Source organism: Monodon monoceros, unplaced genomic scaffold, assembly GCF_005190385.1.
Source record: "Monodon monoceros isolate NGI ecotype Baffin Bay Population unplaced genomic scaffold, NGI_Narwhal_1 Super_Scaffold_9, whole genome shotgun sequence".
Taxonomy (NCBI): Eukaryota; Metazoa; Chordata; class Mammalia; order Artiodactyla; family Monodontidae; genus Monodon; species Monodon monoceros.
This window is the reverse complement of record NW_021703786.1, coordinates 26,359,452-26,379,589: the sequence shown is the minus strand read 5'-3', so window position 1 is coordinate 26,379,589 and position 20,138 is coordinate 26,359,452. Positions and strand designations below refer to the sequence as shown.

The following is a 20,138-nucleotide window of genomic DNA, read 5'->3' as shown; positions in this document are numbered from 1 at the left end:
GAGCTTCAGCTATTTTGGTGAGTTACCCAGTTTTCCTGGGTCTCTCCCATGTATATGTGCTATTAAACTTTTGTTTGAGTTTCTCCTGTTAATGTCTCACGTCAATTTAATTCTGAGACCAGCCAGAAGGACCTAGAAGGGTAGAGAAATATTCCTTCCTCCCCAGCAGCCTCTCTGGTGGTACAAGGTGTGCTCTGCTGGAGAGAGTAAGAGGTGACTCCTTGCCCATCCTTTTTTATTAGTTTTTTATTAGTTTCTTTGTTCCTGTTCCTGAGACTAGATGTATCTCTAGGGCAGTGGCAAGAATGTGGTCTTTTGCCAGCTCAGGGCTGCAGCCTGACTGGGAAAGTGATGCTGAAGCCCAGTCTCTGCTCCCCAGCCCTGAGCCCTGGCGGGTGAGTTGGCTTCCTGATGCATACAGAGGCCCCTCTTGGTGTGGAGCTGCCCCCGTCGTGGCCTGTTAAGCAAAACAGCAGCTAGCCACTGCAGTTCTGAGGGATTGCAAGAGAAGTACTAGCAAGTGGCATTTCTGATTCTGGACAAGACTTTGCCTAAAAATGTTACTTAGAGTCTTCATAAACATTTATCTGATTATCACGTTTTGTGGTCTTTATTTCACCCTTTAAAGTGAGTAGGATTACCTTCCCAGGCCAGTCAATACTCCTCTCGCTCCCAAACAGCAGAGGCCAGTGAGCAGGTGAACCCCACGGCAGTGCTGCTCCTAGAGACACCACAGCAGGCCTCAGCTTGCACAATGGTCACTCAGTTATTTACTCACAGAAACCACAGACTGCCTGGCCGGGGCAGCGGTCCCTGTGCCCCCATTGTCCTGTGTTCCCCAGGCCATGCCGGCCTCTAATGAGCAGGATGGGGCACAGGCCTCCTCCCTGAGTCTAGCCTCCAGTGCAGGACCCTGAGTGCTTTTCTAATGCAGGCAGAGGAGATGACGTGTCCGGAGTGCTTTGTCAACCCCGTTAGAGGCACTGGCTGCACAAAACTGCGTTCGTGGGTCAGCTGGGGAATGTGACCCTCGGTGAAAAAATCAACACTTAATCGGAGACGAATTTCCTAGTTCAGAGTAAGCTGACTATATCTTACACCATTATTATACTTTCTTATTATGTAGAAAACACGAGAGGAGTTTCTGAGACATACCAATATCTGTGTTACGTTTATGAAACTTTTTTTTCCCCAGATGTGTTCATCTTTCAGATTATTGGTATGTATATCTTACCTGTGCTAAAAACACATTTAAGTTTTTCACCTATCTGGATACCTTCTTTAAGTGTCTGGCCAAAATGCTTCATGTAAGCAAATTTTAATCAAAAATAGCCAATTCTGACATTAAGTTATGTGTCAAAACAATTCTAGGGCAGTTCCATTTTAATCATGGAAACATTTTAAAATGCTGTTTGTTTCTTTGTTTCTGTGGCTTATTCATTTGTTAATTTTAAAACTTTTTGTTGTGGGAAATTTCCACATCTCCCAATCATCTGTCTTCAGTAGTTACCAGCTTTTTCCCAGTCCTCTTTGATCTATGCCACCACCCACTCCCCTTTCCCACCCACTCCCTTGGCTTATTTTGAAGCAAATCCCAGACATCTGTAATAATTTCATCTGTAAATATTTCAGTGTATCTCAAAGGTAATTATGACTTTAAAAAACTACACACACACACACACACAGTTTGTTTATTTGAATCAGGACATAAATAAGGTGAATACATTGTGATTGATTGATCTACCCTATTAATCCATAAAATTAATCTAAAAGTCAGTCCCCACCCCCATCCTGTTCCAATCATCCATCTCTCTGTTTCTTGTTTCTTACTGTAATTTTTTGGTTGGAGAAACCAGGGCTTCCCTGGTGGCGCAGTGGTTGAGAGTCTGCCTGCCGATGCAGGGGACACGGGTTCATGCCCCGGTCCGGGAAGATCCCACATGCCGCGGAGCGGCTGGGCCCATGAGCCATGGCCACTGAGCCTGCGCGTCCAGACCCTGTGCCCTGCAACGGGAGAGGCCACAACAGTGAGAGGCCCGCGTACCGCAAAAAAAAAAAAAAAAAGGAGAAACCAGGTCATGTGCCTTATAGAATTCCTTGAGGTCTGGATTTTGCAGATCCTTCCCTCACCCCCCAGGTTTGACCAGATTCCTCCAATTGGAGGGGGTGTTTGGGGGCACAACATTCCATAGGTGGTAATGTGTACTTCCTTTAGGATGTGTATAATGATTGGTTGTCTTCTCTCTGTGAAGTTAGCAGCCATTGATGATCAGTACCTGGATCCATCCGTTAGAGGTTGTAAAAAGGTTGTGCTATAATTCTGTTATTCCTCTTTGTCTGTTAACTGGTATATCTCTATAAAGAGAAACTTCCTCTCATCTGTTATTTGGGTATCTTGAGATATAGTTCATATAGGAAAGCCAATATGAATACTTATTTTCTTTTATTTACCTGATTGCAAAATAATGAGTGGACTTCTTCCAGTAGAAGGTAACCATTTAAACATTTGAACAGTATATGCATATATAAATATATGTATATTTATACACATTTGTTGCCCTCTTTCTTGGATAAATGGTAGTATATATACACATTTTTTTCCACCTTGCTTTTTTACACTTTATTAGATTAGAATCAATGTGTCTTCATTAGAATCAAAGCTTCATTATTTTCCTGCAAAGCAGGCTTTCTTAAACCCAGCACTATTGACATTTTGATCCAGATAATTTACCTTTGTGGTGATAATGTCCCCACATGCTGTGAGGATAGTTGTAGGATGTTTAGCAGCTTCCCTGGCACTTACCTATCAGATGCCAGTAGAACTACCCCTCCCACCCTCCATTGTGCCAACCAAGCCTATCTCCAGACCAAATGTTCCCCAGGGGACAGAATTGCTCCCTGATGAGAACAGCATTTCTTAGCACCACTGAGGGGAGATTCTTAGCATGTCTGCAGAGACCATATGAGCCCTTTATTTCAGAAGTGGATTCAGACCCCATCTAGAAGCTATAGCTTCTATTTTTAGACTTTGAATACTAAACCAGCTCTTCTAGTTCTCTCCTGCCTCTTTTGCAAATGAAGGGAGGAAGGAAAGAAGAATTGTTATTGAATAATACATAAAGGAAAGAGAGGCAGTGATGTTACAAATTTCATGTAAAACTGTTCTTATTGGGAAGATATGTGTTGAAAACACCAGGAGTTACTTTGACCTTGTATGGTAGCCCTTCAATGCTAGTGTTCACCATTTCTTACACGCTTTGCTGGCCCTGAGAGCTCCTGTTGTGCCGTGACCTGGGCACTACAGGCACAGCCGCTCTCTTTCCACACAGGGTGGAAGTCAGGTTGTACTGTTGGGTAAGCGGAAAGAAGCCAGGGCATTTTGCCACGGGGCAATGAAATTACCCAAACTAGTAGTCTAGAAAACATCCCGTGGAGCAGATGAGCCCGAACCTGGAAGGTGGACTCCTTCAACATTGAGTGTGGAGGCTGGGGCCCTGCTCAGAGGTCACCAGCGTCCTCCGGAGCTGCCTCGGAGCCAGCAGCACATCCCGTCCTATCACCCCCAGATTTCTGAGGCTCCATGCCGAAATCAGACTAACCCCTACAGGGAGGATCATCTTGAACATTAAAAGAAATCTAATAAGAAGTAAAAAATTTCTTTGTAAAGTAAGTACATTGCATTAGCAAGAATGCCTCTGTGGCAATTGAAGATTTGAGTTTGTAGCCATAGACCAGTTGGAGATAGACTCTGACAGTTCGACCCTCCTGTTGGCTCCTGGGCCCTGGCACAGCCCTATTTGGGGCTTGACTCAGAGTGAACTCTGGTGGTAGGAGGTATAAAGCAGGGACATCTTCCCATGAGTCAATTTGGTGGCTGTTTCTTTGAATGAATTCCAGCTTGATTTGCGGTGGTGGGCACACCCCAGCAGACTGCTTGTGCTTGCCTGGTTTGGCAACCATTTAACAACACCTATTTCCTCCTCACACTGCCAGGTATTTAGTTATTCCCTTGTTCATTTTGTTACTGTTGAAGATAACATATATGAGCTGTTTCCAGAAGTTCTCTGCAACTGTGGCAGTGGCTCAGAGCACGATTGCAGGTCTGGAATGCCCGTATTCCTGTGTCCACTGAATGTTCTGGTCCTAGTGACTGGGGTCCAGTCTCCCCTCTCCCATTCCCTCTGTCTCCTGCATACAACTTATTACAGTTTGAATGTTCTCCTTCTCTGCTCACCAGGCAGGTTAATAAATATTGAGTGTTCCAGGTCACTAGCAGTTATTGATCTTGTTTGGAGGTAGTCCAACATTAATGTCAGGAGGGAGTGGGTTTTTTCAGTGTTGATGTGGAATTGTTTGGAAAAATCAGTAGCAGTGAGTGACTTAGGCTATTCTAAGTCTCCTAATCAGTTCTCAGCTTTGCTGCTCAGTCAAGGCAGGTGCTCAGGGTATCAGCCCCTCTTGAGAGGAAGGGCTTTCTGTTAGTGTGGTGTCAGAGCCCAGAGGTCATATTGAAGCAAGAAGGGATGCCAGCACTTGAGGATGGTCAGAGATGGTCCTTCTGTCTTTCTACTCCCTGCTTGTCCCCAGTTTGCAACAACACAAGAAAGCTCACCATTAGTCTCCGGGTCTCCATGGATGTCCTCAGGCTGCCTGGCTTTGAAATGGGCCCTGCCACACACCCGCTGTGTGACCTTGTGGTAGTTACTGTACCTCTCTGTGCCTCCACTCCCTATCTGAAAGACAGGGACAATGACAACGCCTGCTTTGCATGGTGGTTGTGAAGGTCAGGTGGCTGGCACATCAAAAGTACAGTGTGGGCGCCAGTCTCCATCCTCGTCCTCCCTTCAGTTTAATGGCACATACTTTCTCACGTGGTCCCCACAGCCTGCGCAGTAGTCAGGGGCAGTAGTATTTTAGCTGTTTTACAAAGGAGGAAATGGAGGTTGCGTTTGGTTCGTGAGCTTTCCCAGGTTGAATGGCTGGTAAATCACTGTTCTGGGGCTGAACCCAAGCCCTCCATCTTGGGGACCCCAGTTCTTGTAGAGGGGAGGGACTCACCAGTGAGCACATCTGACTCCTGTGTGGCTCACCTCCAGTGTCGAGGGGGGAGGGACAGAGGCACAACGGAGACTGCACCCAAGGGGAATGAAGCCACCACAGAGCTGTCATGGATACGGAGGGGGTAGAGGGGAGGTGGCCAGGAGGACTCCTGAACTTCCTGGGGGGGCTTTACTGAAACTTGGTTTGCTTGCAGCCTGTCTCTCCCTGGAGGTGTGATACAGCATTGACGGCCAGCGGCATTACTGTCAGCCCCGGAAATGGACTGGAACTTGCTTTTAGGGTGGGCCGCAGTGAGGCGGTTCATTCACTTCTTAACCCAGTCAGAGCCTCCTTTGAGACACCACTGCCCTTGGCACATCTTGGCGGGGGCATGGGCGGTGGGATACCTGAAAATGTTTGTGTCTGCTGCTCAGCTAGCACTGTGAAGTGGGTGGAGCAGATCGCTAGAACAGTCTGTGCTGGAGCCTTGAAGACTGTGAGTCAAGAGGAGGGATTCTTAGAAGACAGAAAATAAATTACTGCTTAATGGTCAAAGGGGGGCCCTGGATTGTTGAAGCAAACATGAATCTAAGTCAGGTCAGATCTCTCTGCAGACCACATGTCGTGAGCCTCTTACTGTAGTGATGACCCAGGCAGGTGGAATGGCCCTTATCTGTCAGCCACTCTCAGAGCCAAGGTCTTCCTAAGAGGTCAGTATTATGGCTTATGCATTCTATCTCTGAATGTGCCCTAAAATTCCAAAATAATATGAAAAGGTTGGAACCAATTGGAAAGTGATCAGAAAATTCTGTGTTTCTAGACTTCTTCTAAGGGTCACCCCCTTTATTTCTGAAAAACAAGTAAACTCAGTTCTACCTGTGCTGAGTGACCAGACTCAGGCTGCACAGGTGCAAATGCAGAGCATGAAAGCCAAGGCGAGGCCTGCAGGCCGGCCAGCCGGGGTGGGGTGTGGGCCCTGCTTCTGCTCTGCAGAAGGGCTCTGGGCTCCCTTCTTCTTTGGTGAGATGGTTTTGATTTGTTCAAGATCCAAATTTCGGTGATGAGTTTGGGAAGGATCTGGTTATATTTTAGATGAAAACTGCAACTGTTTCTATAGGTGTGACGCTGAGAGCCAGCGCAGTGTCTGTGAGTTCCTTTTGGGCCGAGTAGATTCTTGGGCAGGTTTATAGACTGAACACCTGTTTATAGGAGGCTCCTGCCTCCTGTTTATACTTCAAGGACTCAAGTGTTCCATTTCAGCTTATAAGATAAGCAGTAGTTGTTTTTTGTTTGTTCTTTAATTAAGAGATTTGGGGAAGGGGAACAGTCTTATAATGATAACACTGGGAAAAAATTATACAAGATAGTATCTTACTATGAAATAGTGAAAACATTTTTTTAAATTAATTAATTAATTTATCGGCTGTGTTGGGTCTTCGTTGCTGCGTGCGGGCTTTCTCTAGTTGTGGCGAGTGGGGACTACTCTTCGTTGCGCTTCACGGGCTTCTCATTGTGGTGGCTTCTCTTGTTGCAGAGCACAGGCTCTAGGTGCGTGAACTTCAGTAGTTGTGGCACGTGGTCTCAGTAGTTGTGGCTCGCGGGCTCTAGAGCATAGGCTCAGTAGTTGTGGTGCACGTGCTTAGTTGCTCGGCGGCATGTGGAATCTTCCCAGCCCAGGGCTCGAACCTGTGTCCCCTGCATTGGCAGGCAGATTCTTAACCACTGTGCCACCAGGGAAGTCCCTAGTGAAAACATTTAAACAGAAAATAGAACTTGCAAATGGACTGGACAGCGTGTTTGTGCTACACAACACTTCGCCCTGTGTCCTTCCTAACAGCAGAGTAGCTCTGAGGTCTGTGTGAAAGGGCACAGCTTGCTCAGGACCCCTGGAAATGACACGGTGGCTGAGCGGAGGGCTGTGAGGGTGGTGCAGCCGAGGTGGCTGTGCTGTGCTCAGGCATGGTGATGCTGTCTTGGGAGCAGCAGACACCCCCATTGAGGACTCGTTTTTAGAGGGCAGGTGGCCTGATTGCTGTGTGTTTGAGAGGGAAGTCTGTGACCGAATGGAGAGACTTGGAGATGATGGTCTGGAGGCCTGGGGATAGTTGGGGCGTGTTTGACCCCCTGATAAAGGCAGAGGTGGTACAGCCACGTGTTAGGTCCACTGAACAAGTTCTCGATGAAGGGGAGGTGAGAAGGAGAGCAGCACAAAGGACAGGCCTGGGGAGTGTGGTCTGGGTGACTCAGTATAGGCTGATGCCAGTGATTATGGTAGGGAGCCCAGAGGGTGGGCATGTGTGGAGCATGACGAGGAATTCGGCCATGGATTTGTTCAGAGGTGCCGTCCAGGAGGCGCATGTAGTGTGAGAAAAGAAGGGAAGCTGAGTCATGGCCACATCTGAGGATTAATGGAGGAGGATGGACCAGGGAACAGGTGAGAGACCGCAGTCAGAGCAGTCTGAGGGAGGAGGAGAGGGGCGGACAAAGGGGAGGGAAGAGGAGGAGAGAGGGGTGGAGAAGGAGGAGGAGAAAGAGGGGGAGAGGGGAGGACAGAGGGAAGATGAGAGGAAGGGAGGGGGCGAGGTGACGATGGTGATGGTAGTGATGGTATCGGTCTTGGCGGTGATGAAAATGATGACGGTAGTAGTGATGGTGATGATGACAACGATGGTGTTGGTGGTAGTGATGGCAGCAGCTTGGCCTAGGTGGTGATAGTGGGGATGCGAAGGGCTATAGCAACAATAAGTGTTTTGTGAGGGATGGTGGCGTAAAGCTCCTGAACTTCCAGGGGCCTGAAGCTTTCTTACATGGGACCACCACCTAAGACAGGTGTCCTTTGAGCAGACCTGACCTTCCTCCTCCTACCCAGCAGTTCCCTGGAAGCCCTTGCTTCCTACTTGGGAAGGAAAAGGATGGGGTGAAATGTTTGCAAGACCCCAGACCAAAGGCAGAATTGGCCCAAAGTCTAACATTATGTTTTTTCCTCCTGTACAGTTCTGAGAAAATCTCTCAGGCATTTCTGTTTCTTGGATCTGAACTTGAGGTGTTGCTCATTGCCATAGAAGGATGGAAATAGCATTATTCATACTCACATTCCTAGTCGAGTAATGTGCAGTAATCTTTACTAGAAACCCCAAGGAAGCACAGGCAGTGCCGCTGCTGCAGCACAGGTTTCCTCGTTATGGGATTCTGTCATGAGAAGACCCACCAAGCAGAGACCCCAGCTCCTCCCCCAGGCGCTGCCATTACTCTCCTGCAGCACAACAGCAGCGTTCTGTGTGGCTTCACCAGACCGAGAAGGGCCACCGCTGCCAACTGGGCCACATGGAGCAGAGCCCCTCTTGCCGCCACACCTTCTAACCTCTGGAATGTGCACGAGGAGGAGCCACATCCACAGGGAAGGCGGAGTCTGCAACAGCACTGCTTAGGCCTTATTAGCATGTAGAGTCAGCAGGAGACCATCTTGGAAGGAAATGAAACCTGGAGCCCCATTCCCTTTCATTAAGCCCAGGGCCAGTCTTCCTTTGACCCTTCGTCCCATTGTTCATTCTTCTGTTTTCTTCCTCTCTCGCATCCCCCGAAACTTCCATGCTTGTTTTTTATTACATCTTGAGATTTGGATTTATAGTAGCAGTGCCCCGCACAAGAGGCAGTATTTTAGAGACTTGCGTTGTCATTCAGTACACCCAGCTACACTTGTCACAGGTCTCCCAAATGGTGAGATGCTTCCTGTGCCACGGCAGTCCCTCCAGCCACAAAGCCATTATCCCGGGCATTCTAGTTTTGAAACAAAACCTTAACATGGTGTGGTGACATTTAATTTAGTGCTTCTCATTTCAAAGCCCTTAAAAATATTAATTAATTCCCATAAAACCCCAGGAGGCTTATTATTAATATCTATAGTGCCTTTCATGCTGGTCCATTAATGTGTCCTTTCTGTGTGATAGGTAAGAAAATGAGGCTAAATCATTTTTTGCATCCCACAGGAGAAGACCTTGATGGAGCCAAGGTCAGAAATAGCGAATCCCTAACTTTATTGACATCTCCGAGTAATGTCAGCCCCTTGACCTTGTGTGTGGTTTGGAAGAACAACTCTCCTGTTTAGGACTAACCTCGGGGGACAGCGAATGGTCTTTCAGCGGAGCTGAGATTTCACAAATCCTAGCTGGATAGCAGTGCAGAGGGGTGGGCCTGAGGGAAGCTGGGCAGCAGCAGTGAAACGTGGGGCCCAGACAGAGCAGGAAGTACTGTCGCCTCGCGGGATAAGTGCCTCGCAGCACATGGGTACCCAGTGAGCCCTGCCAGCCTGGGAGATGCTGTGCGGCGCGGCTTGTTCATATCTTGGGGCGCTTTGTCTTTGAGTGACTTCTTCACAACTGTATGCCAGGTTTCCTTAGCCCCAGGAGCAAGAACTCCACTCCGTGGGGCAGGTCACAAAATGAGGGGCTCCCCAATCCCTAGGGTTCAGCTCGTGGTCTTTGGTCATCTCCCTCCTCGCCGCCCTGCTCTCTGGCAGTTCTGCATGGTATTTTCTCCCGTGTCCCTGCAGCTTCTGACTTGAGAGGTCCTCTGACTCTGAAAATGGGTCCTTTGGGTGACGTGGCTTTTGTGTGAAAGGAGGGCGCCTCCGCCAGCTCCAGGCGGCATGGTGGGCACAGGCCTCCCAGAGGAGGGGTGGGAGGGTGCCTGTGTGTGACTCTGGTGCCCCTTGACCTCGGCCGAGCCGGGCCATGGACCCGAGGCAGTCCACTCTCCACCCTGCACGGGAGGCTGCAGGAGGCTCCTGCGGGACCAGCTCGTAAAGGCAGCTGCAGGGGCATCGGGCTCCCACGCCACGGCCACTCTTATTCAGTAGAGTTGTTGTGAGTGATGACGAAGGGGGCACGCAAAGCGGGCTGTGCTGCTTACCAACATGATCACTGTTACACTTACTGATGGCGGGAAATTTCCAGAAGTAAGTATGGGCAGGGGGATAAACACATATACACTGAAGATTTATTTGCTGTTTTCTTCACGTTGTCTGATAAAACCGGCTGTGATTTGAAAGTTATTGACGATCAGTCAGTGCTTTCATACCCGCATAGCAGGAGAGGTGGGTGCAAGAGGGGTGGTTCCCGTCACCATTGCCTCCTGCCCTTACCTCACCAGGCACAGACCCTGCACTCTCTAGAAGTTCCCCACCACCCTACTGCTCCTGGTCATCACTGTGGCAGGGAAGAAAGGGCACATCCCCACACGGCTCTCCCGGGGTGCCCTCTGAATGCGTGGGAAGGAGGCCCCTTCCCTCATTTCTTCTAATGGAACCGTTTGATTTAAGTTGGTTTTCTCACACCTTTGTGGAAATGTTTTGGTTTGGGAGGGGAGCAGTTTCTGTCTCACGTACTGTTGTCCTAACCCTTGAGCCAGCCCCACATGCTCAGAGCTGGCCCCCCAGAGCCCCCTCGGAGGGGAGACAGCTCGAAAGCCATTAACCTCATTTGAACTGAGTTCCTTTCCAGTATGATTCCCTGTTACTGCTCTTGGTAGTAAATAAAAATGCTTTCATTTCTTTTGTGCTCACAGGGAAAATAAGTAACAAATTCAGAACTCCTTTTGGCACGCATTAAAATTATTTTGCGATTCAGCCTTTCTCTCTTTGCTGTTTTGCTGCTCCCTCTATGAGCCACCTGGAAGCCTTCCTGGGAGTAGGGAAAATACACGTCCGATATTTCCTAGCATCTCCCTCCACTCCAGCACAGCCCAGTGAGACTTGGTAATGCTTACACTCACACTTCCCTTCAGCCCTTGGGCCTTGTCATTGAAGCTCCTGGTGATAAAATGGTCTTCTGAATTCTTCTGGTTATTTCTACCTACCCAGCCAGGATGTCTTTTAAAAAACACATGTATCAAAAAAGCATAGGTATTTATTTTAATTTACATAAAGGCCCAGGTCAACGTGTCTACCAAGGTGGGATGTGATTTGCTGCCTAGTTTGGCCATTCCAGCAGCTCTGATTCACAGAAAAATCTGAATTCTAGATTTATGCAGGTCATGTCACAGTGGCTGAGGGGTTTGGGCTGAAACAGTAGTTTATCTGGGTCCTATGCTCCGGCAGGTGTTTTTGGGCCGGGGACTCTCTGACTTTTCTCATTGTGCTGATGTGGATGTGGTTCTGGAACACATGTCCAAAGTCATGACATCTTAGTAAAAGGTTTCCTTCTTTGCCCCCAGAACTAGATTTTCATTTATCAACTACTCTCATCTAGTTTTATGGGATTAGCCAAAATTTAGTTGTGTAGAGCGTTAAGCCTCAGTGCCCTGTTTCTGTCTCACCCAGAGCACAAATAAGTAGTTTATTGGTGATGAGTCAGGAATGTTTTCCTGCATCCTTTTTTTTTTGGTGGGGGGGGGTCACAGGATCTTAATTCCCCGACCAGGGATCAAACCTTGCCCCTGGCAGTGGAAGCTCGGAGTCCTAACCACTGGACTGCCAGGAAATTCCCTCCTCTATCCTTTTCTTAACTGTTTAATATGCAGAATTCCATATAGCAAAGTAGAAGAATTATTGAACATCTAAGTACCCACCTTCTAGACACAACAGTTTTTACATATACACTTTCTAATTTTGTGCTGAAATTCACTTGTGTCACTTCAGGGTCAGATAGGATTCATCATTTTGGTTTGTTTCATTACAGATTATTGTAATCAGTGTCAGTAAAAGTTTGATAGTCACTCAGCAACTGTTTGCTAATAACTGAGCATGTTGTGAGGCCATGGGAAGAATATAAAAACAGCTGGGTACTGAAAGGCACACATGAAACTATAATCCGTGTCTGCCCTCATGGGGTTTACAGTGTCCATGGAGCTCAGACAGCTTCACAGGAACATATGACAAAGAGTATAAGTTAGTTTAGAGACAGAAAAGATTATTCCTGCCAAAGGGGACCAAGAAGGAATTCTGCACAAGAGCTAGATGTTGAACTGGTGCTCCCGGAACATGTGGTTTAGGTGAGCCAACACAGGCTGAGATGCCCACCTGGCTGGAGGGAGCAGGTGACACGGCTGCCTCCCCAGGCCGGGCACAGGCTCCATGCCCCTGAGTGCCCCATGTCCTCAGCCCCCACTTCCACACAGACCCCGTCTCTCTTGGGGCCAGCCCTGCTCTGGTAGCATGGGTAATGCGCAGCCCCTCTGTCAGTGTCAGATTAATGCACATTGCCTCAATGAGAATGAATTTGAAAACATCGCATTATATGTTGGCTTTCTCTAGTCTCCTTTGTGACACAGTTTTATTTTACAAATAGCATTCTGGACCTTATGGAAGAAACACAGGGAGAGACCACTTTGCTGGACCCTAACCTGCCACCTCAGGGCAGGGTCCTAAAATTGTCCTGCAGTGGAATAGGGTTGCTATCCTTGTATTAGTTTACTTACAGTTGGAAAAAATTGGGGGAATCTGGAAGAACTTTGTTCTGAGTTTCATCATCCTGAAGCTTCTGTGTTTGTGCCCCCAACGCTCTCAGAACACACGATGCAGTATTTCACCAGGATTTTCTACTGTCAGAAATTGCATTATTAGCACGTATTTAATTAGGTGAAACCAAATGTCATATCTCAAACATGGAGGAACTAATGCTCTGCGAGGTGAGCCACATTTTCCTGTAGTTTCCTCCCGTGTAGCTCTTCATTTTCCTCTGAAAGGTCAGGACGCCTCTCTTTTTTTTTTTTTTTTTGTGATACGCGAGCCTCTCACTGTTCTGGCCTCTCGCATTGTGGAGCACAGGCTCCAGACATGCAGGCTCAGCGGCCATGGCTCACGGGCCCAGCCGCTCCACGGCATGTGGGATCTTCCCAGACCGGGGCACGAACCCGTGTCCCCTGCATCGGCAGGCGGACTCTCAACCACTGCACCACTAGGGAAGCCCCAGGACGCCTCTCTTAAACATAGGCCGCAGGTCATCCTCAGGCCTCTGTGTCTGCTTTCCATCTCTGCTCCCTCCACCTCCCTGCTCTTCTTTTGAAACAGCTTCAGCGGATGCTTCCTGAGCAGCACCCATCACTGTGTGCTGAGCCCTGCGCCAGGTGGCAGGCCCACAGCGGGAGCCGTGATGCTTCAAACAGTTTCCTCGCCGTTCATGTTTCTTGTTCTCACCACTGTTTTCTTCAGGTGATATCATGGCACTGGGTTGGGTTTTTTTTTGTTTTAAATTTAACATTTTAAACAAAGTTTGAGAACTTTATCAAAATAACAAACATACACATTATGTTTTGAAAGTCAGAACATAATCCCTACCTAGAGGTAAACCCTTTTAGCTGTGTTTTTTGGGCAGATATGCCCATATTGTAGAACAATATGTGTATGCTGCTTTTTACTGATTTATCAACTTGGGGTGTTTTTATTGACTTCCTGGTTTGGCTTTAGTGCTTTTATACACATCACTTCCACGCGACCATCTAGTATGGTTATAAATTTACACTTTCAGTTCTTTTTTATTGGGAATTTACCGTTGAAAGTTCTTTGAAAGCAAACAAAAGGAAATGAATATAAAGTGGAGAGACTCTTCTGATGACCACGTGTACCCCTCACCCAGCCTCAGCGTCCTCACCACACTCTTGAAGTTTGCACAGTTTCTAATGAAATAAAATCAGTGTTCGTAACGTTATGACTGTGTGAACACTGTTCTCCAAAAAGCCAGGAAACGTGTTTGGACCTAATTCTGGACTCTGTAGTAGCTCCCTGGCCTGCTGGTCTCTCTGGGCCTCGACCCTCACCTTTTACTTAGAGAGGCCCAGAGGAGGTTGGAGTGTCGGGGGGCAGGACCCCTCATAGCTCTCCTTTCAGTGTTTTCCTGGCTGTTCTGGCATATTTATTTTCCACGTGAACTTCAGTAGCAGCTTGTCAAGCTCTGCAAAATAGCTGCTTGTTATATTTATTGGGAACGTGTGAACTCTTCACCTGGGGAGAACTGATGTCTTAAGAATGTGGGTGCATCCTACCCAGGCAGGGAGCATCTCCCATTTGTTCAAGCCTCCTTCTGTTTTCCAGGAGAGTTTTACAAAATTTCCTTGTCAGGGTTTTGTATATTTCTTGTTAAGTTCAATCTTCTTTGTTGCTTTAGAAGTGGGGGCTCCTTATGATTTTAACCATCTATCGTTTATGTATATATATATAAAGGCTGTTGATTTCTGTGTGTTTACTTTAGGTCCTGCTAATTCAGTGTGAATCCTTTATGTTCATCAGCAAGGGTCCAGGCAGGAGTAGTGGGAGGGGGTAAGCAGGGCGAATATGACTAAGCAAGAGAGGGGCAGTTTGCTTCCTTACTTTGTTGTCTTTTTGAAACTATTCTCCCTTGCTACCATATATATTATAGCTTCCTGTGTTTAAGCAAATTCTCTTCCATGTTCCAGACAGTTTTTCCAAACAGATTCAATGCTTCTAAGAAATACTTTTGATATCACAGGGATGCTACCTTTTACTAGTGTTACTATGTGGCAGGCATTACTTATTAATCTCATGAGATCTTCACAGTAGTTCTCAATAAATATTTGTTGAGTAAATGAATGTTTACAACCACCCTGTGAAGTAGTCATCATCCCAGTTTATAGATAGAGAAATTTGAGGTCACTTGTGCAGGGTCCATTAAATGCAGACTTGGAGTAAAGGATGGAGTTGTTTTGTTTTGTTTTTTTAATTTATTAATTTATTTTTGGCTGCGTTGGGTCTTCGTTGCTGTGCACAGGCTTTCTCTAGTTGCAGTGAGCAGGGCTACTCTTCGTTGCGGCGTGCGGGCTTCTCATTGCAGTGGCTTCTCTTGGTGTGGAATGCGGGCTCTAGGCATGTGGGCTTCAGTAGTTGTGGCACGTGGGCTCAGTAGTTGTGGCTCATGGCTTCTAGAGCACAGGCTCAGCAGTTGTGGCACACGGGCTTAGTTGCTCCGCAGCATGTGAGATCTTCCCGGACCAGGGCTCAAACCTGTGTCCCCTGCATTGGCAGGCAGATTCCTAACCACTGTGCCATCAGGGAAGCCCCAGGATGGAGTTTTAATTCTAGGTATTCCCATGAATCCATGATAAGTTTCTTAATTTTTTCTCCTGCAACAGGCGCGGTACAAGCAGAGCCTCGATCCAACTGTGGATGAAGTGAAGAAGCTTTGCACGTCTTTACGTCGAAATGCCAAGGAGGAGCGGGTCCTCTTCCACTACAATGGGCATGGGGTGCCCAGGCCCACTGTGAACGGCGAGATTTGGGTCTTCAACAAGGTGGGCATGCCATAAAAGGTTCCTGTGAACCGAATTCGTTTCTCTTTTTACAAGAAAATCTGTAAGTTTTGCTGGTTGGCCACAGGTCCTATTCCCCTGTAGCTTCTGTGGAACCATTGATGGCTAATCCGTTTCCACAAACCCAAATGCAGGAAGGTTGAATAGGGACTTGGGCCAGTTATCTGGTGGAAGTTTGGGGATTCTTTCTTTCTTTCTTTATTTGGCCTTGCATGTGGGATCTTAGTTCCCTGACCAGGGATTGAACCTGTGCCCCCTGCAGTAGAAGCACGGAGTCTTAACCACTGGACTGCCAGGGAAGTCCTGGGGATCTTTTGTATTTCAGTGATAAAAGTTGAAAAATAATCAGGCACAGGGAGTTGTTTCTTTTGCGAAACATGTTAATGAAGTGGCTATCTAGGGAAGTCATGAGGTCTGGGGATCTTCCTTTGAGAATCACTCATGTTCCTAGAAGATAAAATGGTATAAGTATTCCAAAGAGCTAATACGAAGCAAGTCTGCAGACAGGGCTTCAGCTCTGCTCTCTCCAAGGTCAGTGTAGCCAGCCTCCTACAGCCCCTTAATCAAAAGACTGTAGATGAGGGACTTCCCTGGTGGTCCAGTGGCTAAGACTCCATGCTCCCAATGCAGGGGGCCCAGATTCAATCCCTGGTCAGGGAACTATCCCAGGTGCCGCAACTAAGAGTTCGCGTGCCGCAACTAAGAGTTCACATGCCGCAACTAAGGATCCCTCATGCAGCAATGAAGATCCCTTGTGCTGCAGCTAAGACCTGGCAGAGCCAAATAAATAAATTTAAAAAAAATTTTTTTTTTTTAAAAAGGGACTTCCCTGGTGGTCCAGTGGTTGGGACTCCATGCTCCCAGTGCAGGGGGCCCAGGTTCAATCCCTAGTCAGGGAACTAGATCCCACGTGCTATGACTAAGAGCCCACATGCGACAACTGAAAGATCCCACACGTAGCAACGAAGATCCTACGTACCACAACTAAGACCCTGCTCAGCCAAAAAAAAAATATATATATATATATATATATATATATTTTTTAAAGATGTAGATGAAAGTGAGGGGTAAACGACACCCCTTCCCACCATCCTGGGTCCTGTGCTGCAGGCTCTTATCACATCCTCCGAGAGGTGGTGCCTGTAGGTGTGAGCATTCAGCCCACCTGGCAGCTCCTTACACACTGGAACACATGAACCAGGACAGGAGCTCACCACACCTGAGTTCTGACTTCAGCCTCACCACTTGTTAGCCCCAGGACATGGACAACTGAGAAGACTTCCTAGATCTCTGTTCCTTATTGTGGAAGCTCCTTCATAATGAAGGATTAAAGTACCCAACACACCACTCACATAGTGAACTCTCAGGGGATGTCCACTCTTCCACAGGTGGCCAACAGGTAGGCAGACGGGACAGTCGAGGACCTAGAGGAGACAGAGTGGAGAAGGGGCCTAGACCCAGCTCCTCCCTCAGGATAGTGCCCTCTCTGCCTTGTATGTACCTAGATACCAACTTGATTTTAATCATTTTTATTATTATATATATTCAAAACTGTAGTTATAAAAGAAGTAGAATTAAAAGAATATGATGTCATGAACCACCAGCCGTCCACCAGCCAGTTCAGAAAATGAGCCTACAGGGTCCCTGCATGCCCTCCTCACTCTCACCCCTACCCCACCCTCCCAGGTGACTGGCCCCTGAGTGCTGAGTTGATCGGTACCATGCTTTTTATAGCTTCCCCATCTTTGGGGGCTCTCCGGACACACGGGGGTTGGGTGTTTTCTAGTTGACGGGATTGGGGTCATTCCTGCTCAGTTATGTGCTGAGGGTCATCCCCCGAGTGCTGTGGCTGTGCTTCCTGCCTCAGCCCCGCTGGTGGCCCTCCCAGTGCCTCCTGTGTACACAGACATTGGGTCGGTCTTGTCTTTGTACAGTTCTAAACTGCCTGCGTGTTTCCATTACCCATGTCTTCCCAACACTGGGGGGGGGGGGGGGGGTGGAGCACTGCGTGGTGGTGCAGTCCAGTCACCCCAATAACTGTGAGGCTGGTGCCCTCTGGTTTCTGGGTCAGCCACATAGGCTTCCCCTCTTGCAGTGCTGTTTCCTGTTTTTCACTTGGGTTGTGTCTTTTTCTTATTTCTTATTGAAGGAATTCTTTATATTCTAGACAGTAACACTTTACCATTTTTGTTAATTGCAAATGTCCCTGAGTTTATGGCTTGGTTTTTTGGTTTGTCTGTTTGCTTCTGTTCTCTTGTGTTGTCCCTTAGTAGACAGGAGTTCTTTATTTTTTAATTTATTATTATTTTTTTTGCGGTACACGGGCCTCTCACCGCTGTGGCCTCTCCCATTGCGGAGCACAGGCTCCGGACGCACAGGCCCAGCGGCCATGGCCCATGGGCCCAGCCGCTCTGCGGCACGCGGGATCCCCCCGGACCAGGGCATGAACCCATGTCCCCTGCATCGGCAGGCGGACTCTCAACCACTGTGCCACCAGGGAAGCCCAGGAGTTCTTTATTTTGAAGTGGTCACTATTCAGTCTTCCCTTACGATGTGGGCATTTTGTATCTTCTTTAAGAAGACTTTCCTTATGCCAAGGTTACAGAAGTATTCCACTATGTGTTCTTTCAAAAGTGTATTTTTGTCTATTAATTTGGGTCTTTAATCTACCTGGAACTGATTTTTGCATATACTGTTAGGTAGGGGTTCATATTCTTTTTTCTTTTTTTTTTTTTCAAATGGATACCATTACCATTTAATGCCAGCTTTGGACTCGTCAAGTTTCCTTAGTGAGTGTGTATGTTTCTGAGCTCTCTGTTCTGTTCCATGGGTCTCCCTCTGTGCCCGTAAACTTTTTTTTTTCTTAATAAATTTATTATTTTTTTAAATTTTTGGCTGTGTTTTGTCTTCGTTGCTGCACGAGGGCTTTCTCTAGTTGCAGTGAGCAGTGGCTTCTCTTGTTGTGGAGCACGGGCTCCAGGCACGTGGGCTCAGTAGTTGTAGGTACCTAGATACCAACTTGATTTTAATCATTTTTATTATTATATAGATTCAAAACTGTAGTTATAAAAGAAGTAGAATTAAAAGAAATATGATGTCGGGCTTCCCTGGTGGCACAGTGGTTGAGAATCTGCCTGCTAATGCAGGGGACACGGGTTCGACCCCTGGTCTGGGAGGATCCCACATGCCGCAGAGCAACTAGACCCATGAGCCACAACTACTGAGCCTGCGCGTCTGGAGCCTGTGCTCTGCAACAAGAGAGACCGCGATAGTGAGAGGCCCGCGCACCGCGATGAAGTGTGGCCCCCGCTTGCCACAACTAGAGAAAGCCCTCGCACAGAAACGAAGACCCAACACAGCAAAAATAAATAAATTAATTAATAAACTCCTACCCCCAACATCTTCTTAAAAAAAAAAAAAAGAAATATGATGTCATGAACCACCAGCCATCTCAGTAGCGGACCAGGGCTCAAACCCGTGTCCCCTGCGTTGGCAGGCGGATTCTTAATCACTGCACTACCAGGGAAGCCCCCGTAAACTATTTTAATGAGTATAGGTTTTCAATGATTCTTGACGTTTGGGAAGGCAAGTTTCCCTCCTTTGTTCTTTTTGGTCCTTTGATCTTCCATGAAAATATTAAATCAACTTGCCAATCAGTGGATTAATGGGGGGAGACTCAACATCTTTATATTGTTGAGTTTCCAAACTATGCTCTTTTTAAGCGTTTATCAATAGTATTTTATAATTTCATAAAGGTTTATATATATATTTTTTGGGAGGGGGCTGCGTTGGGTCTTCGTTGCCGTGCGCAGGCTTTCTCTTGTTGCGGCGAGCGGGGGCTACTCTTCATTGCAGTGCGCAGGCTTCTCACTGCGGTGGCTTCTCTTGTTGCGGAGCACAGGTTCTAGGCTTGCGGGCTTCAGTAGTTGTGGCACGTGGGCTCTAGAGCGCAGGCTCAGTAGTTGTGGCCCACGGGCTTAGTTGCTCCGCGGCATGTGGGATCTTCCCAGACCAGGGCTCGAACCCGTGTCCCCTGCATTGGCAGGCAGATTCTTAACCACTGCACCAACAGGGAAGCCCGATACTTTATATTTTTTGATGTTGTTAAAAACGTTTGCTATAAAAAATATATTTTGCAAGTTTTTATCAGGGTATATGGCAAGGCAGTTGATTTTTGTACATTTATTTTATGTCTACTAATTTTGCTATTCTCTCGTTGATTCTAATGATTTGTACATATTTTAAAACTTTCTTAACAGACTACCACGTGGTGTGCAAATCGTAGCAGTTTTATTTCTTTCCTTCCCGTCTTGTTGTGTTTACTGTTCATATCTTACTGTGCCTCCAACGCCTCCCAGAGCGTGGAGTGGTGACTGCATGTCCTTATCTCACCCCTCATTTCGAAGGGGGTGCCTCCTGTGTGTCAGTGTATGATGTTTGCTATAGATATTTGTAAAAAGAATAAAAAATAAGAAAACCCCTTATCGGATTAAAAAAGTGCCCTTCTATTCCTAGTTCATTTTTTCAAATCATGAATAGATGTTGCTTTTCCCCAAGCCATTATGTGTGTGTGTGTGTTAGATGACGGTATGATTTTCTCCTTTAAACTGGAAATGCATTGAAAGGTATATGATTTTCTAATATTAAATATACCTTTCCTTTGTGGGATAACCTAGTGTGCCTTTATCAATTATGTGTTTCTTACAGGGGTTAATTCTGTTGTTGGTATTGTGTTTAGTATTTTTACATCGGTGTTCATGAGTGAGACTGGCTTGGAATATTTCTTTCTCTTGTTGTCTTTGGATAATCAGTGTAACTGTGGCCTCAGAAAATAAGTTGAG

The 20,138-nt window shown here is 47.1% G+C and overlaps 1 protein-coding gene across 6 annotated transcripts in view; it reads left to right on the top strand.

Moving 5' to 3' along the window:
* RPTOR (regulatory associated protein of MTOR complex 1) overlaps window positions 1–20,138 on the top strand; it is a 352,911-nt gene that overhangs the window by 147,701 nt on the left and 185,072 nt on the right. For all 6 annotated transcript variants that reach the window (XM_029212146.1, XM_029212152.1, XM_029212148.1 and 3 more), the window contains exon 4: window positions 15,121–15,279. In XM_029212146.1, coding sequence (XP_029067979.1) covers window positions 15,121–15,279 — 159 coding nt within the window. The remainder of the gene's footprint in view (window positions 1–15,120; window positions 15,280–20,138) is intronic.